Genomic DNA, 25,000 nt, shown 5'->3' with positions numbered 1-25,000 from the left:
GCCAAAAACCCCAACTGTGTTTTTTGTTTAAAACCACATTTAAAAAAATATCTTTTTTGTTTGAAACCACATTATAAAAAATATCTTCTTTCAGTTACAGTTGTTACCAGTATGTCATTTGTCTGCATGCCTAATACTGATGACATAATATTTCTATAAGAAAATATCAGCGAAATACCCATTGCATTATCTATGCCTCTCAGTATATGTTACGAATGTAGTCCGCACAAACTATTTATGTTCTGCTACCTTTGTGTATAAAAATAGTACCCAATAGTCTATCATTAATGTCATCTTGAAAGAAAATCTAATGTGAAGCATAGGCGTACGGAATTCCATTTTTGTAGGAGAGCAGGCTATTTAAAAAAAAACAATTTACACGAATTCAACGAAGTTGACCGGCCTCGGTGGCGTCGTGGTTAGGCCATCGGACTACAGGCTGATAGGTACTGGGTTCGGATCCCAGTCGAGGTATGGGATTTTTAATTCAGATACCGAATCCAAACCCTGAGTGATTGTTCCGCAAGGCTCAGTGGGTAGGTGTAAACCACTTGCACCGACCAGTGATCCATAACTGGTTCAACAAAGGCCATGGTTTGTGCTATCCTGCCTGTGGGATGTGCAAATAATAGATCCCTTGCTGCCTGTCGTAAAAGAGTAGCCTATGTGGCGGCAGCGGTTTCCTCTAAAAAAAAACAAGTGTCAGATTGACCATATGTTTGACGTCCAATAGCCGATGATCAGATAAAAAATTCAATGTGCTCTAGTGGCGTCGTTAAATAAAACAAACTTTTTTTTCAACGAAGATGCTCGAATCTGGATAACAACATTTATTCATAATATTAGCATTACTACCAAAGAACTACACAAGGTTGCAAACGAACCACTACGCATTTTTACATCGATTACAGCTAATTGTTGAGGGTAGAATGATGGAAATACATGGTGAAAAGGTTTCAGGTTAGCACATTTTTGCCTGAATATCTGTATCATGTTAGCAAAATACAAGATGAACACATTGACCAAAAAAAAAAAAAAGAGTCCAAGGGCCTAATTCACAAGGCTCTCTTAGGCTCTGCTAGACAACAAAGCATTCTCTTTGCAAGTCGTTTGGCTCTGCACTGCGAGATCGCAAAGTTGCGAGAGTTAGGCCCCGTTCCACAAAGCGATCTTAGACCTAAGATCACCTTAAGTGCATAGTTACCTTATGCACTATTAGTGGTGATCTTAGTGTTAAGATCGCTTCGTAGAAAGGGGCCCAGAGCTATAACAAATTAAGACTAGACCCAGAGGTGGGTTTTGGGTGTGTGTATCCACCGCTAAGCGGGTGCACCACATTTTGGAAGAGTGCAGTTCCACAGAGAGAGAGAGAGAGAGAGAGAGAGAGAGAGAGAGAGAGAGAGAGAGAGAGAGAGAGAGAGAGAGAGAGAGAGAGAGAGAGATGTTTTATTTAACGACGCACTCAATACATTTTATTTACGGTTATATGGCGTCAGACATATGGTTAAGGACCACACAGATTTTGAGAGGAAACCCGCTGTCGCCACTACATGGGCTACTCTTTCCGATTAGCAGCAAGGGATATTTTATTTGCGCTTCCCACAGGCAGGATAGCACAAACCATGGCCTTTGTTGAACCAGTTATGGATCACTGGTCGGTGCAAGTGGTTTACACCTACCCATTGAGCCTTGCGGAGCACTCACTCAGGGTTTGGAGTCGGTATCTGGATTGAAAATCCCATGCCTCGACTGGGATCCGAACCCAGTACCTACCAGCCTGTAGACCGATGGCATAACCACTACGCCACCGACGCCGATCACAGAGAAAGAAGAAATGCCATCTTTGGAAAAACAAATGTGATGGAATCATTTCGACATCATATAGAACTTTTATTGCACTTTCTTCGTGATACTGAATTTTATTATAAACTTTACTTTTTCCTACCTGTGATATTTGTATTTTTTTAATGTTTTAATTTAAATGTTGAATTTTTATTTTAATGTTGTCCATCAATTCATTTTTGCATTTACCGTAGTATGAAATGTAATCGCCGATGTATTTTTCTTGCTGTGTGTCGTTTAAACATTCATTCATTCATGCATTCATTCCATCCTTAAGTGATACAAAATTAATGTCCTGACTGTCGTAGCATACAACGGTTTTATTATGAGTGTATATCTGCCTGCACGCATCATACAATGCATTCATATGTCTATACATTTACTTAAGTCTGTCTGTCTGTCTGTCTGTCTCTGTCTGTCTGTCTGTCTCTCACTTTCTCACTATCTCTGTCTGTCTGTCTGTCTGTCTGTCTGTCTGTCTGTCTCTCTCTCTCTCTCTCTCTCTCTCTCTCTCTCTCTCTCTCTCTCTCTCTCTCTCTCTCTCTCTGTATCTATCCATCTATGTTTTCTTCACCCCCTCCCTCTCTATTGTGTATGTATGTATGCATGTATATTTGTATGTATGTACACTCTCTCTCTCTCTCTCTCTCTCTCTCTCTCTCTCTCTCTCTCTCTCTCTCTCTCTCTCTCTCTCTGTGTGTGTATCTCTCTCTGTATCTATCCATCTATGTTTTCTTCACCCCCTCCCTCTCTATTGTGTATGTATGTATGCATGTATATTTGTATGTATGTACACGCACGTGCATGCACGCGTGTGTGCGTGTATATGTGCATGCATGCGCTCGTACGTGATTACATGCACGCACGTATACGTTAACTGTAAAGTAAGAAATGTGTTCCCCATTCTTAGCCTTACTAAATATATCCGGGCCAATAAAATGTATTTAGAAAAGAAAAAAAAGAAAAAACCCAATCTGAATGAAGCTTTCATGGAGTTAGTGTTATTCACGAGCTTTTAACACGACTAAAATAGCTTTATTGAGGCTAACTATGACAATGGCGGTTTTCCTTGAGCCCATTTTATTTAAGCCATATACCTTAGAATACACTTCTGTTTTGTATCCGTTACACGGTTTATTTGTGCAAACAAATGGCTTTATTTTGCATACCAGGATAATAGTATGCACCAGGAGCGGATCCAGGTTTTTGTGATGGGGTGGCCGAGATATTTGACAGGGGTAGGAATTGGTGAATTGTAAAAAAAAAAAGGAAATCTAGAGGGGTCCGGGGTGGTCATCTGTAAAAAAGAGGAATTCTAGAGGGGTCCGGGGTGGTGAACTGTAAAAAAGAGAAATTCTAGAGGGGTCCGGGGTGGTGAACTGTAAAAAAGAGAAAATCTAGAGGGGTCCGGAAAACCGCGGGTCCAAGGAGAATTCTCACCCCTGATTTGATGAAAAGTTAAATTTTGTTTTGAGGATCTCAAAATTATGTATCAACCTCCACTGACAAGATTCGAACCAAAGACATTCTGTGTGAGAAGAAGCTTGTTTTGTTTATTGACAAGAGCACATTGATTTTTCGATGTAAAACTTTTAGTAATTTTGACACAGTTTTAGAGAGGAAACCGGCTACATTGTCCCATTAGTAGCAATAAAAAAGAGAGAGAGAGAGAGAAAAGTTTTTGTTTAACGACACCACTAGAGCACATTGATTTATTAACCATCGGCTATTGGATGTCAAACATTCTGACATATAGAGAGGAAACCCGATAAATTGTCCCATTAGTAGCAAGGGATACTTTATATGCACCCTCTCACAGACAGGATAGCACATACCACGAACTTTGATATACTAGCTGTGTGCCCACTGTCGGAGAACGATCCCAGACCGACCGCGCATCAGGCGAGCGCTTTACCACTGGGCTACGTTCCGCCGCCAAAACATTTGTTGAATGTCCCCTACCGGGCCTCGTCTCCATTATTGTTCATGAATGAAGAGTTACTCGGTCATTTCCGTATACGTCATTGCAAATGAAGCTATATATACCTTGGCTGTTCTACCATTTGGTCCTCACCCCTCTATTAAAAATGATATTTAATCTATATAATTTAATGGTAATGTGTTTAGAAACGTTTTTGTTTACATAGATTTTTGTGTGTGTAAAAATGTTGTTATGTACAGAAATACAAAATGAACTTTAGATTTGATTATGTTTGAATATCTTTCGTTCCTCGGAGGCAGAAGAGCACAGTTATTTGTGAATCTTCAGCTGAGATTTATGCATGCCAGCCCACGGCATCCTAAATGCCGACCTATCGTTTAAAAAAGAAAGATACAGATATTTTTAGTCTCAAGGAAATTACAAAAAGGGTCATAATTATAAAGAGGATTCATTTAAAATATTATTAATTTTAAATATTTTAAATTTTAAATATCTTTAGTCATGATTTGGGGTGCACTTTGGACAATGTTCACACCCATACAAACCACACCCAAGCGGGAGTTGGCGGATATCACACATATATTTATGGAAATGTCATCAAATCTTTCAAAAACCCTCATTTGAATAAAGGTTTAGCTATTCAATTTTTCACAAAAATCAGCTTGTTTGAAAATTAACCAAAATGGAAAACCCGTTATATGAATACCAAGCCTCATTACAGCTAAACCGTTTGCACTGCTGGTGACAAACCAATTGTTATTTTAAAAAATAACTCATTGGCTATCAATAAGCTTAAGAATTTACTTCCTATTCCAAATAATTAGCCTTCAAACATGGATCTGTGCAAAGCCAAAAAGCGAACTCTTTGCGCAGGTACACAAGGGAGTTAACTGTATACTGATACGTAAATCAAATTTCTACATCATGTTTTCAGTTACTATTTCTGTTGATTCATTGCTTGCTTTTAAAAATGTCTGTTAACCACTAGTTCAGCTGACTAAAGTTTCAGCAACTGATCAATTATGTTTTAAATTATTCATGGCGATATCAGATCTGTATGTGGGTTTTTAAAATTATTATTATTATTTAGAGGGAAGGTCAGAAAAGTATTGCGTCATGATACTGAGGGCGTCTTTGTACATCATTGCTGTATCCATGGTTACCAGAACCAAGGGAGCTAACCCTGTGGTCCAGACCACGCTAGGTCCGGTGACAGGACTCGAAACCTCTCTCTTGAATAAAAGGTTGGACGTTTTCTATGGCATCCCGTATGCGAAGCCTCCGATCGGCAATCTCCGCTTCAAGCGACCGGAAAGTCCCGAACCTTGGAATGAAACGAGGGCGACACAGACGTTACCCAACTGCTGCCACCAAACAATCGACATCAGTTTCGACAGATCGGTCGGCGTCGAGATGTGGAACCCAAATACACCGATGAGCGAGGACTGTCTCTATTTGAACGTGTGGCAACCGAAACCGGATTCCTCCAGCGAAAAGCTAGCAGTCATGGTTTGGATCTACGGCGGGACGTATTCTTTCGGAAGCATCACGCTCGACGTGTACAACGGTAAATACCTTGCGATCAGGAACAACGTCGTCGTCGTGTCCATGAACTACAGGATCGGTGTGCTGGGATTTCTGTATCTCGGAAACGAACGTACGGCTCCTGGGAATATGGGATTACTCGACCAATCTCTAGCTATGAAATGGGTCTACGACAACATAGAACAGTTCGGAGGGGATAAAAACCGAATCACCTTGTTCGGCGAAAGCGCTGGGGCCGCCAGCGTCCATTTGCATTTACTTTCCGAACAATCACGTGACTACTTCAGTAACGCAATAATGCAGAGTTCTGACGCTCTGTGTTACTGGGCCGTACAGTCCAGAACGGTTTCTATACAACGAGCGCGGCGATTGGCTAAATCCGTGAAGTGTCCGGCTTTGAATGACGACGCGATGTTTAAGTGCTTCCTACAAACGGACGCACGGACTCTTGTCACTAAGCAATGGCAAATCATTGAGTATTACTTCGACGTCCCATTTGCCCCAGTGGTCGATGGGTATTTTCTCGCAGAAGATCCTCAGACCTTGTTAAAGAAAGGACAGACGAAGAACTGCAGCGTGATCCTAGGGTTAAACAAAGATGAGGGCAGCTATTTCCTGCTGTACGGTATACCTAAATACTTCAGTCCGTCCAACCCAATCGCTCTTACTCGAGACCAGTTCCTGGATGCGATCAAGACGGTTATCAGTCCCATTGATAAGGCAACAGTCATAGCAGCCATCACCCAGACCTACGAGAGATCATATCTTGTGAAGGATCTCCCGTCGTACAGAGATATTCTTGACGATATATCGGGCGACAGAGCGTTCAAGTGCCCGATTATTGACCTGGCCCGAATCCACAGCGGGTTGGGACACGAGGTGTACCTGTACTCGTACGAATACCGCCCCAGCAAACTGCCGTGGCCGGAGTGGATGGGGGTCATACACGGATCCGAACTGGAACTCGTGTTCGGGGTGGCGACGAACGGATCGGACAGTTACAGCGCCAAAGATAATGAAACCAGTCTAACGATGATGGAGCTTTGGTCAGAATTTGCCAAAAATGGGTAAGTACAGATACAAACTCGGACGTGTGTGTGTGTGTGTGTGTGTGTGTGTGTGTGTGTGTGTGTGTGTGTGTGTATTTGTGTGTGGATGGGGGGGGGGGGGGTACAAGTATTTCCGTGTCAAAATCCAAATGATTACTGAATAGAACCTGCAGTTATGGTTGGTTATACTATTCAGTGACGGATCCAGGGTTAAATTGAGCAAGGGTCACAACGAAACTGAAGCTAGCGGTGGAGAAGGGGTGGTTGGTGGGATGGTGGTCATTTAGCATTAAGAAAATATATTGTCATAACTGTCACGAACGGTAGTTCCTCAAAATAAACATCGAGCGCTAGCGTACCTCGACGTTCAATTGCGCTCGACGTTTGTCTTGAGGAACTGGCAGGAACCGATTATAGGATTTTTCAAGTTAATGCGTGCAGCGCTTAAAAGGGGGCATTTACTGTACTCAAAAGTAAACTAACATGTATTTTATTATTGGTATAGTAATCACCCACAGAAATATTAAGCTGAATATTGTACACATGTTCCCCGCTGAAAACTAATAAGTTCATTATTTTCATCTGCTAAACACTGGAATTTTCGGGACACTTCGAATTGCAGAAGCGCCTAGGCACGGAGGCACGAAGGCACGAAGGCGGAGAAACGGGGAGGCGCGGAAGCGAGGAGGCGCGGAGGGGTGGGGTACTCTTCCAACACCCGCTCTTGGAGCCAAGCTTCCATTTCGTCCGTTGCTAATACCTCGAACACTAGCTCCAGTTCGGATTCGCTGAGCTTTGAATAACATACAACATTTATTTTAGTGCAATTTAATATTATGTAGCTACTGTGCAACATGAATAAAAACTATTTAATAACCCTTAAAGCCGCACACCCTAGTTCCATCCAGCGAAAATAAATTATAATTTGGTTAATCTACAAACCTGTAACACACTTAGATCACGTTTTTATCAAATGGAGTGAAAAGGCAGGTTTTTATATCGATAAATACCACAGGAATCCCCATGTCTCAATTGCTTGAAATAATTTTGAAAGTTAGTATTCTGATGTCACCGGTAGATGTCGCTCGAAGCACAACAATGCCTACGTCACGACAAATTTCACAGACTTGGGGTGCGTTTCTTTCTCCTCTCCTGGACATGTTCCAACTGTTCTGTCCTGGTTGTATCCCCTCTCCAGATATCGTAAGACTTAGCAAAAGTATTGGTTTTAAGGGTTTGTAACGTTTTGTATTGAGACACTTACTTGTCTGAACTTTATTGTTACTGAAAATGTTCACGAACTGTGAAGAAAAATCTCACAAATGAACAGCAACAAATCGGATGTTGATTGCGCGAACCGTGCACGAGAAAACAAACCGAACCAAAATAATAACGGTCACGTGATATACCAACGTCTGTGACATTGAAATGGAAATATCCCGTCTAAAAATAGATTAGACCTTGTCTGCTCAACGTTTTTTTCTCAGACGTGCGTGCGATTTATGAAATACGAAAAATGCATTTTGTGGTATTACAAAAAACAGGATTACCAAAAAACACTTCAGGTGAATGGAAATGTATATTCTAAATAATAAACGGTAAGTAAAGTGCAATTTTATTTGTGAAAAATGGGGTTTAATAGCGAAAAACAACGTCGTAATGGTTAACAACTAGCCGTAACTAGGGTGTGTGCCTTTAATGTGACAGACCCCAGTTTCTAAAAACGCACGTTTCACTGTTTAAACATGCCAGACTTTAGTTTCTGTCTGTTGTAACCTTATCCAAATGTGTATTGTAGGTTTGTAGATTAACTAAAGGTTGTTTTTTTTTTAAAATATTTATTCACAGAACCCCTGTTTACATTTGTTTTCTGTCTCAACCACAGGGATGAAGGGACAGAGTTACACTACAAAATTAAACATTATCATTTAGGTATACATATCGAAATTTTCATTCAGTATTTACAATTGTTATTATCACGAAGTTATAATGTGTGAATATTAATGATACAGATAGAAAAACGATTATTTTTTAGCCCAAGTTGTCATAGTTTATAATTTTGGACTAGACATGTAAAATAATTAACTAAAGTTAATGACCATCTTCATAGACTGAAACTAGGGTCTGCGCATTTAACTTTTTGCAAAGGAGGAAAGGAAAGGAAATGTTTTATTTAACGACGCACTCAACACATTTTATTTACAGTTATATGGCGTCGGACATATGGTTAAGGACCACACAGATATTGAGAGAGAAACCCCGCTGTCGCCACGTCATGGGCTACTCTTTTCGATTAACAGCAAGGGATCTTTTTTATATGCACCATCCCACAGATAGGGTGGTACATACCACGGCCTTTGATGTACCAAACTCTGTGATCCCCTTGGATCCTCACCTGATATCAAACTTTGATTAGGAAAAGTAAAGTTTATTATAGAGAGAGAGAGAGAGAGAGAGAGAGAGAGAGAGAGAGAGAGAGAGAGAGAGAGAGAGAGAGAGAGAGTGAGTGAGTGAAAGAAGAAGGTGTAGTTGCCTTACACCTACCCATTGAGTCCTTTAAAACTCGCCCTGGGTGGCAGCCGGTACTGGGCTGCGAACCCAGTACCTACCAGCCTTATGTCCAATGGCATAACCACCTTTCCTAGAGGCATGACAGCATATACCACAACCTTTGATATACCAGATATATAAACAAAACACTGTGCGGCGGCTAAGTATTTGACTATGAATATGTACAGAGGCGGATCTGGGTGGGGGGGGGGGGGGGCACCCCTAAATTTTGCGATAGTTATAATTTTATCATATATTAATTTTAATTTTTTTTATGATCCCCCTCCAAACCTCCCCCAAAGTCCCCTTGGTATTCCGCTCATGTCATTAGGCCCCCCCCCCCCCCAATGGATTTTCTGGACCCGCCACTGATGTAGCAAATCAGAAACTTCCGTTAGAAAACGTTCGAGGAGGAATAATATTTAAAGAGTAAAACCAACTGCTGGCCTAATTACAGTAATATGTTACTTTGTTGTAAATACTGTTACCTAAAAAAGGTTTGTTTTTGTTTAACGACACCACTGGAGCACATTGATTAATTAATCATTGGATATTGGATGTCAAACATTTGGTCATTCTGACTCATAGTCGTCAGAGGAAACCTGCTACATTTTTGCTAATGCAGAAAGGTATCCTTTATGTGCACTTTCCCACAGACAGGACAGCACATGCCACAGCTTTTGTCCAGATGTGGTGCATTGGTTGGAACGAGAAAAAACCAATCAGTTGAATGGATCCACCGAGGTGGTTCGATCCTGCGACGCAAGCACCTCAAGCGAGCAATCAACCGACTGAGTTAAATCCCACCCCCTACTGTTACCTATTCCCAGTAAGTTGATATACTTTTATTCAGAGTATGTTTCTTATTTTGCGTGCATTGAAAATTGAAACCAGTACAGGATACAATAAAAAACAACAACCTCCCCCAAAAAACAACACAAAAACAACAACAAACAAAACAAACAAACACGAAAAATCCACAAAAACAAAACACCAACAACAAAACCCTAGCAACAACAGAAACAAACAACGACCCCCCCCCAACAACCCCCCCCCCCCCAACAAACCCCCCAACAACAAAAACACACACATTACCACCAACAAAACAAACTTCCCAACCAACCAACGAACCAACCAACCAAACAAAAAAGCAATGTCAATAAAAACATCCTTTAAAGGACATTCCTGAGTTTGCTGCATTGTAAGATGTTTCCGACTAATAAAATATGTCTACGATTAAACTTACATATTAAATATATTTTCTTGTTTAGAATATCAATTTCTGTATATTCAATGTGTTTCTGGTCGTCTTAATATTTGTAAGAAGCCCAAACTGGATTTTGTCTTCAAATAATTTCATACGTACGAAAAAATCGTTTTTAGGAAATAAAATGAAATTTAACATATTTTTAGCACACGTATTAGAACGATCAGAAACACGTTTAATATACAGCCACTAATATTTTATGCAGAAAAATATATTTGATATGTAATTACAATCGTTAAAAAGTCTTTGTTAGTCGATAACATCTTAAAAATTGCAGCAAACTCAGGCATGTCCCTTTAAAGATATACTAGGAGACTTGTAATTTTTTTATATAGATAGATCAACAATAAGATGACTCTATTTATATATTCGTTCCAGTCAGTGTACCACGACTGGTATATCAAAGGTCATGGTATGTGCTACCCTGTCTGTGGAATAGTGCATATAAAAGATCCTTTGCTAATAATGGAAAAATGTAGCGGGTTTCCTCTCTATGACTATATGTCAAAAATATCAAATGTTTGACAGATTAATAAATAAAAGCAAAACAAACAAACAAACTATTTATATGTACTTTCTGGACGCGACTACTTTATATCAGCTTTATTACAAAGCGTTAACACTGTCGACTGCCGGAATTAATTTGGTGTAATGAAGCCTGAAAGCTTTACGGCCCACAATCCATAATTGTTACGAAAAGCGTGTTACACCCAGTTCACGCATCGGAGAGCAGGGACTGAGATTTTTAGCTAGACTGTCACCACGTGTTTTTCGTTATTCGGGCCTTTTACATCTCATGACCGGCCTCGGTGGCGTCGTGGTTAAGCCATCGGACATAAGGCTGGTAGGTACAGGGTTCGCAGCTCCCATCCAGTGCGAGATTTCACGACTCAGTAAGACCTCTACACCCTCTTCTCTCTCACTAACCACTAACTAACAACTAACACACTGTTCTGGACAGATAGCCCAGATAGGTGAGGTGTGTGCCCAGGACAGCGTGCTTGAGCCTTAATTGGATATAAGCACGAAAATAAGTTGAAATAAAAATGAATGATCTCATGATTTGAAACGGCTACAGAATAGGAAATGTTTTATTTAACGACGCACTCAGCACATTTTATTTACGGTTATATGACGTCAGACATATGGTTAAAGACCACACAGATATTGAGAGAGAAAACCCGCTGTTGCCACTTTATGGGCTACTCTTTTCCATTAGCAGCAAGGGATCTTTTATATGCACCATCCCACATACAGGATAACACATACCACGACCTTTGATATACCAGTCGTGGTGCACTGGCTGGAGCGAGAAATAGCCCAATGGGCCCACCGAAGGGTATCGATCCCAGACCGGCCGCACATAAAGCGAACGCTTAACCGCTGTTAATATTAACGTTGTGTTACGACACCGCAACACAGCGGCGTAGCGTGGTTTGGACCGGGGGGTGGTGGTGGTGGGGGGGGGGGGGTATTGGGGGGGGGGGGGGGTCGAATATGAATCTAGCGGACCTTGATGTCCACATTTTCGCTGGACACCTATATGAATAACCTAATATTGCACTGTTAAAAGTAATTGTTTTAGCTTCAGCGGGGTGGCTAGAAATAGAATAAAATGATTTTTATCATTTCAGGGGCGGATACAGCATTGTTTAGGGGTGGGTGTCTTTGTGTGTGTGTGTGTGTGTATGTATGTATTTGTATATGTGTGCGTCTCTGTCTCTGTCTCTGTCTCTCTCTCTCTCTCTCTCTCTCTCTCTCTCTCTCTCTCTCTCTCTCTCTCTCTCTCTGTATGTGTGTGTGTGTGTGTGTGTGTGTGTCCGTCTCTGTCTGTCTGTTTCTCTCTCTCTCTCTCTCTCTCTCTCTCTGCATATGTGTATGTGTGTATGAGTGTGTGTATATGTCTGTGAGTGTGTGTGTGTGTGTGTGTGTGTGTGTGTGTGTGGTAAAGCGCTCGCTTGATGCGCGGTCGGTTTGAGATCAACCCTCGTCGGTGAGCCAGTGCACCACTACTGGTATATCATAAGCCGTGGTATATGCTATCCTGTCTGTGGGATGGTGCATATAATGATCCCTTGCTACGAATGGAAAAATAGAGCGGGTTTCCTCTCTATGACTGTGTCAAAATTACGATATGTTTGACATCCAGTAGCCGATGATTAACAAATCAATATGCTCTATTGGTGTCGTTAAACAAAAAAACTTCTACTTCTGAAACTGATGTATTTTTATTGTTTTTACCCGAACGCACGCCCGCACATCCAGTCTGTATGCGCCTTTAAGGTATAACTATTAAAATGAAAGAAATAATGCCATCTATGTCAAAACTAGGACGTCTAATAATTATAAATAAAAAAAAAAAACCGTGAGATGTGCTTCCAGACTAAAATATCAGAAGCAGATATTGCTCTCCATTCTACAATATTCATTTCGAGCCTTACCAAAAATAATTTTTTTTGAAGGACACTATATCTTTAAATTGAAGATGTGTGACGTCACGTATTTCAGAAGCGGGCCGGCGGCATGGCCAAAGTTCAGCGTTGAAAACCAGGACTACTTGGAGATTGGCCAAGATGGAAACCTGCATCAGCGCCAAGGATTACGTCACTCGCAGTGCACCCTCTGGCGTGAGCTTATTCCAGTGCTAGACGAATATGGTATGTATGTGTCTCAGGCACGCCTATCCATCCATCCATCCATCCATCCATCCGTCTCTCCCTCCCTCCCCCTCCCTCCCTCCCTCCCTCCCTCCCTCTCTCTCTCTCTCTCTCTCTCTCTCTCTCTCTCTCTCTCTCTCTCTCTCTCTCTCTCTCTCTCTCTCTCTCTCTCTCTCTCTCTCTCTCTCTCTCTCTCTTACCTCTCAAACTCTATTACCTCTCAAACCGGACCATCTGTAAAACAGAATTCCCTCAAAACTGGACGTTTTTCATGGTCCCTTTTTAAATATGTTAAGAAAAGAACCTCTCTAAACCGGATACCTTTTAAAACCGGACATTTTACTTGGTCCGAACTCCCGACTCAAGACGGATGCGCTCGGATTATCAAGTAATGGGTTATACGACGAGAATCGAGTTGTAAGATTGCTCAGACTAGCAACTAGAAAGTTGACCAACTTTGTGCTGGTAGTTAGTAGTTTGAGCCTAGCATAATACTACAAGCTATATATATCATAATACTAGCCAAGTTTTATACCTTTGTTTCAGATTATCCACCGACGACTGTTGACTCATGCGTGAGTGGAAGCAGAAAGAGAACGCTAAATACGCCATGGTTTATTTTCTCATGCCTCGTGTCGTTCGCATTCCAAATTCAATATTTCTTGTGTAGGTAAACAACTTGAGGGTCCGTTCAGCCAACGCTAACGCTTGCTAAACTGGTTCAAATATTTCTTGTGTAGGTGAACAGTTTGGGAATACGTTCAGCCAACGCTAACGCTTGCTACACTGGTTTAAATATTTCTTGTGTAGGTGAACTGTTTGGGAATACGTTCAGCCAACGCTAACGCTTGCTACACTGGTTTAAATATTTTTGTGTAGGTGAACAATTTGGGGGTAAGTTTAGCTAACCGTTTTTCGCTAACGCTTGTTACACTGGTTTTAATATTTTGCTTGTGTAGGTGAACAATTTGGGGGGTACGTTCAGCAACTGCTAACGCTTGCTACACTGGTTTATATATTAGGATGGGTGAACAATCTGGGTACGCAGTCATTTATATGCTTTAATATAAGGCGCCGTTTCAAAATATTTAGGAAGGTACAGTGTGTGTGTGTGTGTGTGTGTGTGTGCGTGCGCGCGCGCGCGCGTGTGTACATGTGTGTATGTGTGAGTATGTGTGTGTGTCACTGTGAGTGTGTGCGTTTGTTTGTGTGTATCTGTGTGTGCGCACCAGCCTCGGTGGCGAACACTTTACCACTGGGCTACGTCCCGTCCCTATTGTCCATTAGGTCATCACTCTCGGGTTAATGTTCTACAAAGCTTGCCGTGAAATAGAAAATCAGTCAGCTTTCAATAATGTAGACAAACGAGTATTTTAGTTCAACGAAAATCAATAAAAGCAATCTTTAATTGCATCACGAAAAACCTAAGGAAAGTTGTCCGTAACGTAGAAAATATTTATACAGCGTATTTGAATTTTGGGGCTGTTGTTTTGTTTGTTTGTTGTTGTTTTTTTTTGGGGGGGTTGTTGTTGTGTTTTTTTTTTTTTTTTTTTTTGGGGGGGGGGTTGGCGGGGTGGGGGGTTGGGTTTTTTTTGGGGGGGGGGGGTAGTTTCTTGTATGAATTATTCATTGCTTTTCACAGAGTCGTGTGAAGTTTATATCCGAATTAATAATCACCTTCAAATTCATCGTCAAAGGGGCGGATCAAAAGGGGGAATCAGAGAACCTCATCCACCTAAATATATTGAAGTACCTCTATTCTTTTTTTTTCTTTCTTTCTTTCTTTATTTACCGGCCTCGGTGGCGTCGTGGTTAGGCCATCGGTCTACAGGCTGGTAGGTACTGGGTTCGGATCCCAGTCGAGGCATGGGATTTTTAATCCAGATACCGACTCCAAACCCTGAGTGAGTGCTCCGCAAGGCTCAATGGGTAGGTGTAAACCACTTGCACCGACCAGTGATCCATAACTGGTTCAACAAAGGCCATGGTTTGTGCTATCCTGCCTGTGGGAAGCGCAAATAAAAGATCCCTTGCTGCCTGTCGTAAAAAGAGTAGCCTATGTGGCGACAGCGGGTTTCCTCTCAAAACAGTGTCAGAATGACCATATGTTTGACGTCCAATAGCCGATGATAAGATAAAAAATCAATGTGCTCTAGCGGCGTCGTTAAATAAAACAAACTCTTTCTGTGTGTGCGCGTGCGAGTGTGTATGCGCGCGCGCGTGTGTGTGTGTATATGTGTGACTGCGTATGTGTGTTTGTGTCACTGTGTGTATGTGTGTGTGTGTGTATGTTTGTGTGTGTGTGCGCGCGTGTATGTGTGTGTGTGTGTGAAATGTATGTATATACTCTCTCTCTCTCTCTCTCTCTCTCTCTCTCTCTCTCTCTCTGTGTGTGTGTGTGTGTGTGTGTGTGTGTGTGTGTGTGTGTGTGTGTGTGTGTGTGTGTGTGTGTGTGTGTGTGTGTGTGTGCCTGTGAATACCAGCGTAATGCTTTTTAAACCAAATATCGATAAATATGCATTGCACAACCAACTTTTAATTTATGAATACTTTAACTAGTAGTATAAGGTGAAGGTAACAACTCTTGCAAATATTCATGCTACTTATTATCGATAGTTTTCGCCAACATTACCTATAATTACAAAATGGATTGGTCCGATCATCTGATTGGCTAGAATATTTTAGATTACCCAGGGTATCTTCTTCCGGTCACTTATTACCCCATCAGTCATTCATAACGGGGGAAGTAAAAATCATAATTTCTTATTAAGAAATTATCATGCATTGATGTAACGAACAGTACTATTGGATGATTTGATGCTTACAAGCCAATGACATTGTCGGTACTAAATATGACGTCAGCACGATTTGGCAAACACTCACAATAACGTCTTGTAGTTTAAAGAGTTTGCTTTTACGTCTCTCTGTTTTTAGTGTTAAATTTATAACAAAATGCCATTTTAATGCAATTCACTACAGATTTTCTACCAGAATAAAGAGAACTTTGGTTTTGAAAATTATCTATGGATATGATTAAATTACAAAGTTATAACAATACTCAGAACAGTGCGTAAAGTGTTTTATATCGTTTCTATACATGTACATGCATATGTGTGTCGAAAATAAAGGCTTTTAGAGAAGAAAATAGCTCAGGTAATAAATAGAATAACAAACGAGCAACCAGTTATTATCAAATTTATGTCCCTTGTGAAATAATTTTCATTTGACAACTGAACATTATTTTACTCTGGACATAAAGTTGATAATAACTGGTAACTCGTTTATTATCCTTAATTTATTACCCATATGGTTAAAAATATCCAATCTAATTAAAATTAGCTCCACTATTACATGTGGATCTAACACCAGCCAGTTGGAGCTCATGTCCACCAATCAAAACCTTACTTGCAGAATCCTGCCAGTGATTTAAAACTAACAACACTGCGTAGTCCCCATGTCCAGGTAACATTTCGTCTGTAAATAATAATTTAAATATTGACCAATCACACTTCGCCTTTTATAACGTTATTTGGGAGCATACACATTCTAAAATTATCGGGCGAATCTACTTTAGTGGCCGCAGTACAGCGAACCATACCAATACGTACGGGGTGGGTTATGAGTCTTCAATTTTACATTAAAAATTATTTATTTATTTATAAAACCCCCCAACTAAATCAGTATTCAGTTTTACTTTACAAATTGTTTATTTTATAAAATAAAACATGTTTTAAGGCATTAATTCACACGAAATATGTCGTATACCCTCAGGATAATTCGGAATGTTTTCAAATTATTTTTAAATCACTGGCAGGATTCTGCAAGTAAGGTTTTGATTGGTGGACATGAGCTCCAACTGGCTGGTGTTAGATCCACATGTAATAGTGGAGCTAATTTTAATTAGATTGAAAAATATCTTGCTACATATCAAAGTGATACGTCCCACTAGAACGCAAACTGAGACGTAACACTTTTTTTTTTTTTTTTTAAATTTATTGTCCCCAGACACAAGTATGGAGTGTCAGGGTTGGGGACCCCGATTGCACTACCTTACATCCATGTTATAAGTACATATGAACATTATTTATATATATATATATATATATATATATATATATATATATATATATATATATAATATAGTGTAATTAGAATCACTATATTAATATTAATAAGCATGAATACATGAAAACATGGAGTTCACTAATATGTGGGGTTAACAGTGAAGATAGAGGTAGAGGAAAGATTTGAAGGAAATGGTAAAGGGAGAAAAGAGAAGGTAAGGAAGGAAGAAGGAAAGAAAGAAAGAGTGAATTAAATACTTTAATTTCGAAAGAGAAAACATATTTGTATTGAAATACCTAGAATATAGTATTGCCATGTCTTGTTTCTAGGTATCTGGACCAAGGTGCCCAATATTCCTCAAATTCTTGAAATTGACAATTTTTTAGAAGTATATATTTTTCAATTTCTATTTTATCTTTTATCTTCGTGACGTCATCGATTGGCGCACTACAACCTTACAGGAACGTCAGCCAAACGAGTTGAGTGATATAAATTAAGATCGATTATGGGTAATAAATAGGATATTAAACTCGCTACCATTTCGTACCATGTTTAGGGACCGTAACAAAAGTATATTGAAGCCAGAGAGACTAAGTCACTTAGTCGGGGGGGGGGGGGGGGGGGGGGGGGGGGGGGGGGGGTTTACGATTTCAACATCTCCATTTAGTCTTTTTATCACTTTTGGCTTCACTTGCTTTGAACTTGAAAATCATCATACAAACACAACCCGCAAAGGCTTCAAAACACTGGCCAAGGTATTTATTGTCGACCTACTGCCCATGCAAACCAGGATATCAAGGTGGCTAGGTATGTATTACAGTCAACTCTCGTTATAACGGCCATGTTGGTACCACACAGGTCTTGCCGTTGTAACGATCGTAAAGAGTTAGCTCTCTTAGTATGACAAGTGGTTTGGCAATCATGTGTAACACTAATAAATAATAAAGTAATGAAACAAACAAAACAAAAAACAAACAAACAATTGTTGTTATACATCTTGAGCGTGTTTAGGATGATTTTCTTTAATAAGAGTCACTTCTCTTTTTTCACTTATCGAAATTTGCGTGTGGCGTCGTGTCGCGGGTGGGTGTGATATTTTCTCCCAATAAACAGCGCATTAAAACATTTCACGATATATTGTAACTTCTAATTAACAAAAAGAGACTTGACAGGAACAACTCAACTCTGCATCAAGATATTAACAACAATACAAGTTGTTTAAAAAATCTCTACCTTGCACATCAAGCACTGGAATAGAGCCGAAAAACGGCAATTGCAACAGCAAAAAAGAAGAGAAAAGAAGCATAAATTATCTTAAATTGCTGGAAAATATGACTTGAGAAATAGGCCAACTTGGAGCTTATGTCATTGGCGTCTGATGAAAGATACCAATGGGCATATTGTCATTGGATGTATAGTTTAATAGTTACAAAGCCTTTCAGAGTGCCTTGGTTGGCCTCGTATCACTGTTTAAAAACATTGTTTCACTATGTGCATTCATGAATAAATACTGTTTGTATCTTTTATATTACTACTGTCTTCCTGTGGTCTTTTCCAAACCTTGTTCTGTAATGTCAATTTGGATGAAGCCAAAGTCTGCCCATTTAGTCTTTTTGAGGAGGGTGGGGGGGTCAGAATCAAGACTAAGTGACTTAGTCTCTCTGGCTTCAATATACTTTTGTTACGGTCCCTTATGTCCCTCGTGAAATAATTTCCATTGTCACTCGCTAAAGCTTGTGACAACTGAAATTTATTTCACTAGGGTCATAAACATGATAGGAAATGGAAGCTCGTTTAATATCCTGTAAAACTTTTCATTTTCTATTTTAAAAATATAGTGATGTACTTTTAGTGTCTTGCAGTATACTGCAAGTTAACAATTATAAAAATATTTATACAGAAATTGAATTTTGTACATACATTCCTGTTTATTTTTATACTAATAAAGTATTTTAATATATATATATTTTTTTGTTTCGTTTTTGTTTTCTCTCAAAATAAATAAAGTATATACTAGCAGATGATATTAAAGGGACAGTCCCGAGTTTGTTGCCAACTGTACAAGCTAGAGCCATGGGCGATAAATCTAATTTATTATTACAAAATAATCACATACGGTTATCGCCCTTGCAGGTAGTTGCATCGGATACTCGTACGGCCCTTTAATGTACCAGTCATGGACACTGATTGGACGGTGGTTTGAGGGTGGGGGCACCTATCATGACAGACGCGAATCCAGGATTTTTGCCGGGTGGAGGGGGGTGGGGGGTGGGGTGGGGGGGGGGGTGGTCTTCAAGCAACAATTTAGATAGATGTTTATTAGCGGCGAGACAAATTGGTTTTGTTTACCAACAATTTTATTTATTAATAATAGGCTATTGGATGTCAAAATGGTTATTCTGACATATAGTCTTAGAAAGGAAACCCACTACATTTTCCATTGGTAGCAAAGGATCTTTTACATGCACCATCCCACAAATATGATAGCACATACCACTGCCTTTGATATTACAGTCGTGGTGCACTGTGCCTTTGACATACCAGTCGTGGTGTACTGGCTGGATCGAGAAATAGCCCAATGGGCCCACTGACGTGGATCGATCGTAGACTGACCGCGCATCAAGCCAGCGTTTTACCACTGGGCTACGTCCCGCCCCCAGTATCCAGCAACACAATGATAAATTAAAATACAACAATAAAACACATGTCCCATTGTCGTAAACGACGATAAATACATGTCCCATTGTCGTAAACGATGATAAATACATGTCCCATTGTCGTAAACGACGATAAATACATGTCCCATTGTCGTAAACGACGATAAATACATGTCCCATTGTCGTAAACGACGATAAATACATGTTCCATTGTCGTAAACGACGATAAATACATGCCCCATTGTCGTAAACGACGATAAATACATGTCCCATTGTCGTAAACGATGATAAATTAAAATACAACAATAAAACACATTTCCCATTGTCGTAAACGACGATAAATGAAAATACAACGATAAAACACATGTCCCATTGTCGTAAACGACGATAAATGAAAATACAACGATAAAACACATGTCCCATTGTCGTAAACGACGATAAATGAAAATACAACGATAAAACACATTTCCCATTGTCGTAAACGACGATAAATGAAAATACAACGATAAAACACATGTCCCATTGTCGTAAACGACGATAAATGAAAATACAACAATAAAACACATTTCCCATTGTCGTAAACGACGATAAATGAAAATACAACTATAAAACACATTTCCCATTGTAGTAAACGACGATAAATGAAAATACAACAATAAAACACATTTCCCATTGTCGTAAACGACGATAAATGAAAATACAACAATAAAACACATCTCCCATTGTCGTAAACGACGATAAATTAAAATACAACAACACATCTCCCATTGTCGTAAACGACGATAAATTAAAATACAACAATAAAACACATGTCCCATTGTCGTAAACGACGATAAATTAAAATACAACAATAAAACACATTTCCCATTGTCGTTAACGACGATAAACGAAAATACAACAATAAAACACATTTCCCATTGTCGTAAACGACGATAAACGAAAATACAACAATAAAACACATGTCCCATTGTCGTAAACGACGATAAACGAAAATACAACAATAAAACACATTTCCCATTGTCGTAAACGACGATAAATACATGTCCCATTGTCGTAAAGGATGATAAATGAAAATACAACAATAAAACACATTTCCCATTGTCGATGATAAATGAAAATACAACAATAAAACACATCTCCCATTGTCGTAAACATTTAATTTTTGCATCACAAAGTTTTGAGATCAAAGATCCAAGGACTGAAAGGCACAGATGATGTTTCCTGGAATAAATACCCGGGTTCTGCTTCATAGCCAAAAAGATCAAAGTCTGGACGAAATAAATTTTTAAGCTTTTCCACATCCTCTTTTGGCACTTGGCCAAACGCCTCCATTAAGGCTTCCGCCTTCTGCGTCTTTAATTCCGCCTTGTTAGACGCACCGCTGAATTTTAAAACTGTTTTTATAAACTTGGTCGCGGGCATAGCTTTTAAATTCTGGCGCTTAAAAGGATATTTTATATTCTTTCCTAGAATTCCTCTGATTTGCATTTTTCTCCACACCCGTTTCCCCGCCTCCTCCAATGACATGCATTTCACGATCCACTTCCACCAACTAAACGGGCTTTTCGTGGAATCGGCTACCGCGTCTTCTTCGGCGGTTTTCGCCCAAGTCCGTAAAGTATTTTTAGAAATGTTGTATCCCATGTTACTAAAAATATACGCTGCGTCCTCTTTGAAGGTTTCCATTTTCCCGATGACGTTGTAATCTATTTCGCACGGTTTGCACTGATCATACGTAGGCGTGAAGTGCGCGTCACGATGTGTGTCATTGTGTTCCTCAGTGAAGATGACGTATTTAACAAATTCCTGAAATGTGACGTCATGACCACACTTTAAGCTATGCGCCGACGGATTTTTCCGGAATTTGCCGATGATGTATTTTCCCACCAAATTCCAGAAATAAGGATTCGGTGAGAACAGCTTATCAACATAACCGGACAGCAAACGAGAATATGGTTCTCTCACAAACATAACTTTCAAAGCGTCATTTAGAAATAACTGTCTTGCAGAACTATTTTCCGGAAACGATTGTCCCAGAGTCGGCGGTTTCCCGCCAAGAGCTTCCCCGATGGATATATCGTACGGCGTATTAATCGTTCTGCCTGACCGAACGGCAAAGAAAACCCTCCGCCAAAATGTAGATCCTGCTTTTAGCAATGGGCAGTAGAGAAGTCCATGGCGTTGGTCTATCTCTATTCTACCATAAGCCCACGTCTCCGAGGAAAGCCCAATGAATTCCGTTTCTTTTCCTAGACATCTTTCCCGAAACCGTAAAACTCTTTCTTTATTCTTGAGATGTAAAGGGTTAAGATTGTAGTACGATGAGCTGTTATTCTGATCTTGATGAATCTTAAATCCACTTTCGATTTGTGTCTGAAGAAAAACAAGAAACAAAACAAACGTATATAAACATCACATTACTTAAATCGACAGACTTTAGTTTTTAAACACTGCAGCTTATATTTCACTATTACTATTAAATCCGTTAGACGAGGCACTAGATAGAGATTCGTGGAATCAATTACTATTTTGCCAAAGACCAAATGGACTCTGCATTGTGCAGATATACGGCCCTCGTATTACGTTTTTGTCGTCCAGATTTGATAATTGAAATCAGACATTACATAGATGTTAATACTGCCACGGATTAGTTTCTATAGAGATTACAACAAGAACAAGCAAGGTCAAGGTAGCAAGCGGTCAAACCAGGTCACTGATCAGTTTCTATAGATTAGAACAAGCAAGGTCAAGGTCACAAACGGTCAAACAAGGTCATTGACCAGTTTCTATAGAGATTAGAACAACCAAGGTCAAGGTCACAAACGATCAAACCAGGTCATTAACCAGTTTCTATAGAGATTAGAACATCCAAGGTCAAGGTCACAAACGGTCACACCAGGTCATTGACTTGTTTTTCTATAAATAACCAAGGTCACAAACGGTCCCATCAGGTCACTGACTAGAGTTTCTATGGATTCAGAACCGGTCACATCAAAAACAAAAGAGAAAAAAAAGAGAAAGAAATGTTTTATTTAACGACGCACTCAAAACATTTTATTTACGGTTATATGGCATCGGACATATGGTTAAGGACCACACAGATATTGAGAGAGGAAACCCGCTGTCACTACTTCATGGGCTACTCTTTTCGATTAACAGCAAGGGATCTTTTATATGCACCATCCGACAGACAGGATAACACCTACCACGGCATTTGATATACCAGTCGTGGTGCACTGGGTTACGTCCCGCACTCGACTAACAGAGACATTTTAACGATTGTGATTAAATATCAAATACATTTTTTTTCTGCATAACATATTAGTGGCTGTATATTAAACGTGTTTCTTATCCTTCTAATATTTGTACTGGGTTAAATTTAATTTTATTTCCGAAAATAGTTTTTTTGTCGTACGTACGAAATTATTTGAAGACGAAATCCAGTTTGGGCTTCTTACAAATACTAAGTCGACCAGAGACACATTGAATATACTGACACTGATATTCTAAACAAGAAAATATATTTAATATGTAAGTTTAATCGTAGAAATATTTTGTTAGTCGGAAACATCTTACAATGCAGCAAACTCAGGAATGTCCCTTTAAGTACACGTGAAAACAAACACCAAACTCGTTACATCAGCTCCATCATCTAAAATGGAGTGTGGGGGGGGGGGGGGGGGGGGGGCAAATTACAGCAAACGTTCCTACTCACAACTGTAATGTTTTTTTTTTTGTGGTTGGTTTTTTTCAGTTCGAGTCACATCTAGCCCTCCCCTTATTTACATGTTGTAAGGGGACTCTATGTAATAGATCCGAAAAATACGACATTTAACATCTATCGCCAGCTACTGTGTATAAAATACACAAGTTTTCAAAAATCTGATGCCACAGAGCTTTAATTTGATTATTCTCGAGTCCAGTTATGACATTAAACTTACATGTTGTTAACCAGTATCAACGCTACACGAAGACACCCGACGTCCCTATGCGAAACGAACCTTCGCTATACTGTCTTGTGATGACGTAGAGCAAAATGTGTGCCCATGTGACACGCCTTGCGCACTGACTTGCAGTATGTGCTCCACTAACAGCCGACTTGTTTCTCTTTGAATATTTCCACAACTGGTATAAAAAAGGCCGTGGTATGTGATATCCTGTCTGTGGGATGGTGCATATAAAAGATCCATTGCTGCTAATTGAAAAGAGTAGCCCATAAAGTGGCTATTTCTCGTTCCAACCAGTACACCACGACTGGTATATCAAAGGCCGTGGTATGTACTACCCTCTCTGTGGGATGGTACATATAAAAGATCCCTTGCTGCTAATCGAAAAAAGTAGCTCTTGAAGTAGCGACAGCGTGTTTCCTCTCTCAATATCTGTGTGGTCCTTAACCATATGTCTGACGCCATATAACCGTAAATAAAATGTGTTGAGTGCATCGTTAAATAAAACATTTCCTTCCTTCCTTCCTTCTTCCTTCCTTCCTTCTATGAATATGAATCAGAATGATTCACTAATCTGATTAAATCAAAACAAAGGAATATGGCTAATACGTTTAACTTTACTTTCCGCTATAGTGATGATGTTATATCATTCATCATTCATTTATTATGCACTGAATATGTGCTGTAGGGGGTATACTACCAAATCAAATCCCATAGACGACAATAGTAACATATGCGGCTAAAACTCCTACCTGCAACGTATCAACCGACATAAACGCCACGGATATAAATACTACCACCCCTTACACTTAAAGTGAATCAGAAAAAAATGGTGGTCAAGCTGCTCGTTTCTGAGATAACGGGTAGCGTCTATGACTACCCTAGTTTCGCACAAAATTCGAGTACTTTTTTTTACAGGTACCCCATACATGTTTCAAGCACAAGGCTACTTGACACATTGGTACTAGATGAAATAAAATTGCACATTTATTTTACCCAGATGAAACTAGTATTTTTTACAACCAACACACTCACATTTATAACCAATCACAGGACTTGTGGTGTTCACTTCTCTATCAAAAGTTGGGTGCACCTCCAACTTTGACCCAGCCGGAAGTTATTTGGTATAGTACTACCTATAGTGATGATGTTATATCATTCAACAAAAGAAAGATTACGGATTACCTTCCCCACAGGGGTTAGAAATAAAAGAAACATGTGAAGGCATTAAATCGCTTTCCTACCTCGATCAATGCATAAAGATTCAAAGCGACACTGGTCTCCAATAATAGAAACATCTGAAGGTATTAATTGGCTTTCACACCTCGATCAATGCATAGAGATTCAAAGCAACACTGGTCTCCAAATTAAGCTGTATGACAAAAGAGATGACTTCAACTTTCCAATAATCAATTTTCCCTTTATGTCGAGCAATGTACCTTCTGCTCCAGCCTTTAGTGTCTACGTATCACAATGTCT

The 25,000-nt window shown here is 39.7% G+C and overlaps 2 protein-coding genes across 3 annotated transcripts in view; one reads left to right on the top strand and one right to left on the bottom strand.

Moving 5' to 3' along the window:
- LOC121373317 (cholinesterase 1-like) overlaps positions 1 to 14,401 on the top strand; it is a 15,436-nt gene extending 1,035 nt beyond the window's left edge. Inside the window, exons 2-4 of the mRNA XM_041499883.1 lie at positions 4,875 to 6,396; positions 12,704 to 12,852; positions 13,399 to 14,401. Of these exons, the coding sequence (XP_041355817.1) occupies positions 4,901 to 6,396; positions 12,704 to 12,852; positions 13,399 to 13,526 (1,773 nt within the window). The 5' untranslated portion in view covers positions 4,875 to 4,900 and the 3' untranslated portion in view covers positions 13,527 to 14,401. The remainder of the gene's footprint in view (positions 1 to 4,874; positions 6,397 to 12,703; positions 12,853 to 13,398) is intronic.
- Positions 14,402 to 20,714: 6,313 nt separating this feature from the next.
- Positions 20,715 to 25,000, bottom strand: part of LOC121373491 (carbohydrate sulfotransferase 8-like) — a 28,879-nt gene continuing 24,593 nt past the window's right edge. For both annotated transcript variants that reach the window (XM_041500159.1, XM_041500160.1), the window contains one exon: positions 20,715 to 21,947. In XM_041500159.1, the coding sequence (XP_041356093.1) occupies positions 20,742 to 21,947 (1,206 nt within the window). In that variant the 3' untranslated portion in view covers positions 20,715 to 20,741. The remainder of the gene's footprint in view (positions 21,948 to 25,000) is intronic.

Source organism: Gigantopelta aegis, chromosome 5, assembly GCF_016097555.1.
Source record: "Gigantopelta aegis isolate Gae_Host chromosome 5, Gae_host_genome, whole genome shotgun sequence".
Taxonomy (NCBI): domain Eukaryota; kingdom Metazoa; phylum Mollusca; class Gastropoda; order Neomphalida; family Peltospiridae; genus Gigantopelta; species Gigantopelta aegis.
This window is presented reverse-complemented; position numbering and strand designations above follow the sequence as displayed.